We start from the raw sequence: 9129 nt of genomic DNA on the forward strand, positions 1-9129 counted from the left end.
TTAAAAGCTGAAGTGTGAAGCCAGAGGAAAGGACTGGCTTAGCAGATCAAAATGTAAAAGGATTAGCCTACAGGACAAAAAAAATGGCCCAAAAAAAGGAAAAAAATGGTCTTAACATCCCAAAGATATTTCCAAAAATTCTTTCTGATTTTCTTTCCTTTGACCAAGACAGCACAATTTTCCCTCCCTTCCTTAGTGACAATGATTTCAAAGATAGATTTCCATGTAGAGACACCAAGTCTGGAGTTTCCAGGCTAATGTCCGAAAGCAATGGCACTGCACAGTGGGGACCTTGCCATTCACCCCAAAGACTGAAACTATAAAGTCTGAAGATTACACACAAGCATGTCACCATTCTCACCACAGCAGTCTGGGGAGGAGATGAAGTCAACGGGAAATCAGAACTTTAAAAGACAGTGTCTTTACTTGACAAAATTATTCCTTCTTTACTTCAAAGGTTCAATTCACACATGCTCAGAATCATGAAACTTCAGATCTGAAAGGGACCCTAGATTCTGCACAATAGTCCAGTCTCCTCAGTTCACAGAAAACAGGAAAAAAAATTCATACCTAGTTATTGGTAAAGTCAGACAGGAGCCCAAACCTAATCTCAGTTTAATATGAGCATGAGACCAAGAGGGCACCTCCTATGGTTATAAATAAGAATCATAAGGCCGGGTGCGGTGGCTCACACCTGTAATCCCAGCACTTTGGAAGGCCAAGGAGGACGGATCACCTGAGGTCTGGAGTTAGAGACCAGCCTGGCTAACATGGTGAAACCCCATCTCTACTAAAAATACAAAAAAAAAAAAAAAAAAAAAAAATTAGCTGGGCATGGTTGCAGGTGCCTGTAATCCCAGCTACTCAGGAGGGTGAAGCAGATTGAGAATCGCTTGAACCCAGGAGGCGGAGGTTGCAGTGAGCCAAGATCGCACGATGGAACTCCAGTCTGGGCAACAAGACAGCGAAACTCCGTCTCAAAAAAAAAAAAAAAAAAATCACAAACATAAGGACCTTTGTGTCAAGCTCTGTGCTAAGCCCTTTTATGTGCATATTCTACCTAATTCTGACAAGTAGCCTGAGAAAGGTAGTATCCTCTATTTGAAAACAAAATGAATCTGCCCACTCCAAGCTGATCTGAACCCAGATCTCTTTTCAACCATACTGTATGTGCTTCAGGAATATCTTAGTAATTCTCAACTTTGGGCAAGTTAATGACTCAACTTGACTTATATGATCATCTATAAATTGAGAGACGTAGTCAAAAGTTTAGAATTCAAAGATCTCCCATAACTGATAACATGACACTCAAATGCTGGGTACCTGGGTAGCTCCAGGATTTTAAGTGGATCTTAAAATCCCATTAATTTTTCCTCACAATTTTCTACAAAACGTAACTCGTGTGCAAAGGCAAGCATACCTTTATTGGCTACTAGAAAGTGAAGAACAACTGCCCTTTTCCCCACAGTGCACACAGGCCTGCCTCTTCTCTTCAGCCCACACCCAACCTGCTTGCTTATGATTATCTGTTTCTCTTAGCCAGTGGTAACCTCCCTTTTTCTCTATTTCTCTGACAGGCCTCAGCAGCATTACATTGCTCACTTCTTACATGCTAAGGTTTTTCTTTGCCTTATGTGATTAGATGTGCCCAACATACTTCCAAGATCTAAAAGGCAGCAAAATTTAGGGAAGCAAGAAGTCAATTGTATTCTGGCCTTCTGCTGCTTTGGAATTTCTGCTCTCTCAGAGAGCTCTAAAGAGGCATGGCAACACAGAGCCCCTCCTTCCTGGTGATTATTATACAAGGCTCCCACTGGCCTGTTCAGCTGGGGCGGGGGGAGTCGATGCTGGAACAGAATCATCTGCCGGCTAGGTATCCTGGAACAGTAATTAATACTGTTTGAATGGCTGAGACTATCCAAAACCAACCACTTTCTTTCTACTAAAGAAAATTTCAACTCCAAACCCAAGACCTGGCTTCCAATATAGCAAAAACTCCACAAAGAGAACATAAAACCACCAAAGTCCTGGTCAAAAGTGGTGCTGTTTACTTTTGTAACATCAACCTGTTCTCCAAACATGGCTTCCTCCTAAGAAGAAGGGACAACACTATACTCAAATATGCGTGCAAGAGTGCATGTGGATTTGGAGCAAAAAAAAAGGTGTCCTTCACAGGATAAGGCTCTTTAATTCTCTAAAGCGAAGTAACCCATATTTCCCCATATGTATTTCATTCTAGAAAGCTCAGAAACTGAGTGTGCTGAGGGATTCAGAGGGCTTTTTCATGTCAAGAAAAAAAAAGGCTATTTTCAGACTACACTTGAATGGGGAAAATCTGAAATTTTCATGTGGTTATTAGGAAAAGTTGTATTTGATTATATAAAACATGTATCTTCTCTAAAATCGTTGTTTGGAGACAGGGTCTCACTCTGGGTGCCCAGACTGAGTGCAGTGGTTCCATCATGGCTCACTGCAGCCTCGACCTCCCAGGCTCAGGTGATCTTCTGACCTCAGCCTCCCGAGTAGCTAGGATTACAGGCATGCACCACATCCAACTAATTTTTTTGTATTTTTAGTAGAGACGAGGTTTCACTATGTTGCCCAGGGTCGTCTTGAACTCCTGGACACAAGGAATCCACCCATCTTGGCTTCCCAGAGTGCCGGGATTAAAGGCATGAGCCACCTTGCCCAGCCTTTTTTTTTTTTTTTTTTTGTCTAAAATCTTGGGAATGGCCGAGCACGGTGGCTCACACCTCTAATCCCAGCACTTTGGGAGGCTTTGGTGGGCATATCATCTGAGGTCAGAAGTTTGAGACCAGCCTGCCTGGGCCAACATGGTAAAACCTAAAACCCCGTCTCTACTAAAAATACAAAAAAAAAAAAAAAATAGCTGGGCATGGTGGCAGGTGCCTGTAATCCCAGCTACTTGGGAAGCTGAGACAGGAGGATCACTTGAACCCAGGAGGTGGAGGTTGCAGTGAGCCAAGATCATGCCACTGCACTCCAGCGTGGGTGACAGAGCGAGACTTCATCTCAAAAAATAGTAAGATAAAAATAAATTAAAATCTTAGGACCAATGTTTATGTAGAATGTAAATGAATTATCAACTTTCTATATATGAAAGCATCTCACTAGTTTTATTGAGGTATGATTTCTTAAAAATTCTCTAAAAGATTGACTAAGATGCAGTTCTAGTTTTTCAAAGGGCTTTGGGATTTTTTGAAAGTATCAGATCATTGAAATCAAGTCACTTGCTCAAGGTCATTTGGTCAAATCAGGTAAGATTAGAATTACTGGCTCCTGCCTTCCAAAAGCCAGCCATAAATCAAACTTCTCTTGGAACTAAGCAGGCCAAAAATGTCAAAATCATTCCCCATCTCTTTTCTTTAGTAATCAAGGGAAGAGAAAAATTAGTTTAAATGTAGAACAGAATTTCAATTAATAAAATGTCATCGGCCAGGTGCAATGGCTCACGTCTGTAATCCCAGCACTATGGGAGGCCAAGGTGGGCAGACCACGAGGTCAGGAGTTCGAGACCAGCCTGACCAACATGGTGAAACCCCATCAAAAATTAGCCGGGTGTGGTGGCAGGTGCCCGTAATCCCAGCAACTCAGGAGGCTGAGGCAGGAGAATTGCTTGAACCCAGGAGGCGGAGGTTGCAGTGAGCTGAGATTGCGCCACTGCACTCTAGCCTGGGCAACAGAGCGAGACTCCATCTCAAAAAAAAAAAAAGTCATCAATGCATAAACAATTACCCCTAACCATGCATCTCTTGAAACCGATAACTGTTTTGACAATTTGCTAAGGTCAGTAACCTCTACACAACCTTGCCATATGATGGTACCATAAACTTATTAAGATTTTAAATCAGCACCTCATATGTATATTTATAAATAGCTCGCTTCTGTTATCTTTTAAAAGACCTGATCAGACTGGAGTACGGAAGTACTCTGAGCTCTCGGATTTTTTTTTAAGTTAACAGGTCATAAATAAGTTCAAAAGTTTTCTGCAGAACCCTGAAGGGAATAGGGATATTTCAACATTGCAAATAAAACAAGTGATTAAATAAATGAGAATCATAAAGGCCAGGGGGTAGAGGGTTGAAGAGAAGGGACATCACATTTTCATGCAACATTATTACCTTGCTCCTTATCAAATCCACCACTTTCTCTCTTTCACTCTCTCACTTTCTGTCCCAACCTTCTCCTTTTAAATTGCTGATATAAAACACTACTTCCAAAATTAACAACACAAACACAACTCCCAGCCAGGCACGGTGGCTCACGCCTGTAATCCTAGCACTTTGGGAGACTGAGATGGGTGGATCACTTGAGGTCAGGAGTTCGAGACGAACCTGGCCAACATGGTAAAACCCCATCTCTACTAAAAATACAAAAATTAGCCAGTGGTGGCAAGCGCCTATAATCCCAGCTATTCTGGAGGCTGAAGCAGGAGAATCCTTTGAACCTGGGGGGTAGAGGTTGCAGTGAGCTGAGATCACACCATTTCACTCCAGCCTGGGCAAAAGAGCGAAACTCCGTCTCAAAAAAAAAAAAAAAAATTCCAACAAAGTCGTATTTTTAAAACATTAAATGGATCAAATGGTATCATTATAGTAGCTGAGGGCATTTTATATTTTTTGCAAACACACTATTAATAGTCTTATTTAGTAATTTTCCTCATATCCAATTTTCTTTGTGAGATGGTACCCCATTTCACGGATGACTCTCAAGTCCAAGAAAAGTTTCCTTTGCTCTTAGAATACGGGTCACCCATATTAAGTGGCATTAGAGCTCAAAAATACTAAGTTAATGGTTAGGCTGAAATTTTGGCTGGGTTACAGTATACATGGACAATTCAAAACATTTACAGCTACATGATTTTTCTTATTTCAAATTCAAGTCTACTATTTCTGAATATAATTGTAATATACTCTTGGAGTGATGATATCTCTAGCCCTTGAGCACAATGTAGCCACAGGGTATACAAAGCAAATCAAAAGCAAGCACTGGAAAAAGTTAAACCTAGAAGGAAATATAAGTCCAATAATTCCACTGTGCCAGAAAACAGAATTGTCACTGGGAAATTTATTAAAGTGAACTACATGAAACTGCTGATATACAACTGTTTTTGACCTGCAAAAACAGAAATTTCATATGGCTCAACCTAATGTTATTTTCTGTTATTTTCTCTCTCTTTTTGTGTGTGTGTGTGTGTGTGTGTGTGTGTGTGTATGAGACGGAGTCTCACTCTATCACCCAGGCTGGAGTGCAATGGCGCAATCTCGGCTCACAGCAACCTCTGCCTCCTGGGTTCAAGCGATTCTCCTGCCTCAGCCTCCTGAGTAGCTGGGATTACAGGCACCTGCCACCACGCCCGGCTAATTTTTGTGTTTTTAGTACTGACAGGGTTTCACCATCTTGGATAGGCTGGACTTGAACTCCTGACCTCATGATCCACCCACCTTAGCCTCCCAAAGTGCTGGGATTACAGGTGTGAGCCACCGCGCCCAGCCAACCTAGTATTATTTTCTAAGCTCATTTTAATAACTGTTCAAATAAGGTCTTCATAACCCAAGGAACACAAAACAACCTTCTATTTCTCCAGATTGCCTTAACCTCGAAAAAATTTGCCACCCCACTGTCCAAAGCTAGACATTCTAAAAATTTAAGTTCAACAGAGCCTGTGCATCATAGTGAGATCCTGTCTCTACAAAAAACTGTTTTAAAAGTTAGCCAGGCAGGGTGGCATGTACCTGGAGTCCCAGCTACTCAGGAGGCTGAGGGAGGAGGATCCCTTGTGCCCAGGAGATCAAGGCTGCAGTAAGCTATGAGCATCACTGCACTACAGCCTGGGCAACAGAGACTCTGTATCAAAAAAAAAAAAAAAAAATTAGTAGGAAGGGCAAACAGCTAAATGTAACTACTCCACATCCTTTTTTTATTGTTCCCCTTTCTCACGAACAAAATTTCCATCCTAAGTAGAATTCCCCTTCAGAAGGCTTACATTCAAGGAGATACAGTACTAATGAAAATGTAAGTGCTCTGCCTCTTTTTCAGCTATCAGTGATACAGGATTCTAGGCATGGCAGTAGCACATCACTTTACACAGGGGTTCCACTGACCTAAAAATCTACTGTTGAGTAATCTTAATTAAATTGATAAGTTCCATTTCTGTTGAAGAATCTGGCTTCTAACCTTTCTATCAAAAGGGTGATTACCATCCCAGTGGGATACAGTTTTCCATTTAGATATAGCTGATTTATGGACTCAGACCAGAAGTACCTGTCACTTTCACAAAAGGAGAAAAAAGGGATTATGGCTCTAAGACTGCCTCTAGGTCCAAATCCCATCTTTTCACACCCATTTTTATTAGAGTCTAATAGCCAACATGCTAATGAACTCTTTTCTCAGTTAATTCCACTAATTAGTTATCTCTTCTTGTTCTGCCAGAATCCCAACCCTTTTACAATCTACTCATCAAATCCATCAGGCCACATATTATGCCTTCCTAGAGGGACACTTTTCCTGATGACACTTTGTAAACAAGGCAATCTGATGCTGCCTGTTCTATCTTCCCAGATCTAGTTGATAGTTCAAAACATCAACATTAACCACAAGAAAAATATGCTTAAAAAAATAATCAGGAGACGATCTCCTCCTGCTCTATCTGGAAATTTCTCTATTCAGCTAGTTCTGTGTTGACAGGTCAACAGAGAATGGCACTAGTTATTGCTACAATCCTAAAAGGCATTTTCCTACAGCTAAACCATCAACCCTTTCCTAAAATCCATATAATCCAAAATTTTTCTAGCAGAATTTACTCTCCCTGCCCCTACCCCAGCAGCATCTTCTGATCATTTTTCACCATAAACTGAGGTTTCCTCACAGTGATGCCAAGTCAGGCAAACACATTCCTTAAGCGTTCCACCTAACTCCCTTCTTCCTGGAAGTTACATGTAATAGCTGCCTTTATTTACTTATTCTTAAAACTCTTCAAGCATCAGGTACAGTGGAAAGTGCTTTTAAAGAACATGTATCCACTTCCATCCTTAACACTGTATGAGATTGGGACTCACATTCCCATTTTACAGAGGAGAAAAGCAAAGGCTTAGTAACCTGCCCAAGGTCAGACAGGGCAGAGATTGGAATCCAAGTCCGACCTCTGTGTCCTCCGCTCTTAACCCTCATGCTGTCTTTCCTTCTGATCTCTTCCTGTCCTAACTGGTGCCCTGTGGTCTTATAAAAGACTATGCTTGGGGCAGGCGGGGGAGGGGTGGGAGGGTCAGTTTCTCCAGAGACCGCCTTTCCTTTAAAGGATAAGACTTTGAACCAGCATGGCACATGTATACATATGTAACTAACCTGCACAATGTGCACATGTACCCTAAAACTTAAAGTATAATAAAAAAAAAAAGAAGAAAAAAAAAAGACTTTGAAAAGAAGGAGTACCCAGTACATCTTTCCTCCATGCTCCCCCTTCTCACCTGGTACCATTTCCCAAAGGCCCCAATCATATCCCCTTCTCTACGGCCAATTTAAACTTCTCCTTTGTCCCCAGAGCAGGCACTATCCAATACTGAAGAACCACACCATCTACCCTCAAGGCTAGGAGAGGGCAGAAGTGGAAGAAAGGAGAACACAGACAGCACCCCTTCCCCAGGTCTTCAGTTGAGAAAGAAGCTGTGGCTGAAAGTCTGGGGGGCTGGGGGCAAAGGTGACAAGGATGTGCCCTTGTGGGTACGCGAGCTGGGGGGGGGGGGAGATGGGGAAGAGGCATGGGACACTCAGGGGATTAGCAGGAGATTGAATGGGGGTGGACCTCTGTAAGGGGAAGGGGGGTGCCACCGGCAGGCAGAGAGATCAGGCCACTGAAGAGGTGAACGTGAGTTAGGGAGGAGGACCTGGAGGTGGATGTAATAGGGGAAGTAGAGGAAGAAAGGGGAGGGAGGGGGCTCACGGGAATAGGAAACGATGGAGTCACGGGGAGTGGGGGAGGATGGATGGGAGCTAGAAGGTGGGGCGGCCTGGGACCCGGGCACATGGGCTCGGCGAAGAGCGGGCGCGCCGCGGGGGACTGGGGTGCGGGGAATGCCGGGAATGGGGGTTCGAGGAGACCCCGGGGAAGGGAAGGGGAAGCGGGAGTTCTCGAGCAGAGGAGCGGGAAGTGGGAGTTCCAGCGAGGCAAGAGTGGGAAGGGGGTTCCGGAGCAAGGGGCGGGCGTGAAGGCACAGTCGGGTTCGCGAGGGTGGCGTTAGGAGGGGCGGGGTGGGCCGGAGGCTGGCGCGGGAGAGGGATCCCGGGAGCCCGTTGGGGTGCAGAGGGCAGGAATGTCCTGGCGTCCCCGAGAGCCGGGCCAGGACTCTGGAGTCTTCGGAGGACCAGGCTCAAGGCCGCCTCCCGGCCGGGGCCCCTCAGGGAGGGGCGGGGATTCCCCGGGTCCCTCAAGGCCAGAGCGGCAGCCGCCGCGGTCCCAAGCCCCCTTCCTACCTATGCCGGGCGCCACATAGACGAAGTAGAGCAGCGAGGACGAGAGAGAAAAGAAGAAGAGCGCGGCGAGCAGCGAGCGGCGCGGCAGCCGCAGCAGCCCCCGGCGGGCGCGCATGCTGCAGCAGGGCGGCCGCTCGAGAGCCGGGCCGGGCCTGCTTCCGCAGCTCCCCGTCCGCCGCCTCCTGGGCCGCCGCCGCCACCGCCTGGGCCTTGGCCACCGCCTCCCGGGCCTCGCGGGCCGCCACTCGCCGCCGCCGCCTCGCCGCTCCCAGCCGCCGGCCGTCGCGGGCCGGGCCACATGAAGCGGGCGGGGGCCAGAGCGGCCCCGAGCGGGCGCAGCGGCGGGGGCGGAGGCGGGGCGCACGCGCGGGAGGCGGGGCCAGCGCCGCCGGGCACCGTCGCAAAAGACCCGCGCGCTTGCGCTCGCCGCCGACCCTCGCTCGGCGCCCACAGCAGCCCGCATGGAATATCGCCAAATGGCGACAGACCCTCTCCCAGTGCGGCCACCGCCCAGGCTTTCGGGGAACGTCTCCCAAGTGCTCCGCGCTAGCTCGCCCCCCATCTCGGGGGCCAAGGGGCCATCTACAAAGTCTGACTCATCTCGTTGCCCACTGCAGCAGAAGAGTGAGGACTGCAAGG

At 46.2% G+C, this 9129-nt stretch overlaps 1 protein-coding gene across 1 annotated transcript in view; it reads right to left on the minus strand.

Moving 5' to 3' along the window:
• Window positions 1-8832, minus strand: part of B4GALT5 (beta-1,4-galactosyltransferase 5) — an 80760-nt gene extending 71928 nt beyond the window's left edge. The window contains exon 1 of the mRNA XM_031004886.3: window positions 8491-8832. Within this exon, the coding sequence (XP_030860746.1) occupies window positions 8491-8605 (115 nt within the window). The 5' untranslated portion in view covers window positions 8606-8832. The remainder of the gene's footprint in view (window positions 1-8490) is intronic.
• Window positions 8833-9129: the final 297 nt, after the last annotated feature.

Source organism: Gorilla gorilla, chromosome 21 (genome assembly GCF_029281585.2).
Source record: "Gorilla gorilla gorilla isolate KB3781 chromosome 21, NHGRI_mGorGor1-v2.1_pri, whole genome shotgun sequence".
NCBI lineage: Eukaryota > Metazoa > Chordata > Mammalia > Primates > Hominidae > Gorilla > Gorilla gorilla.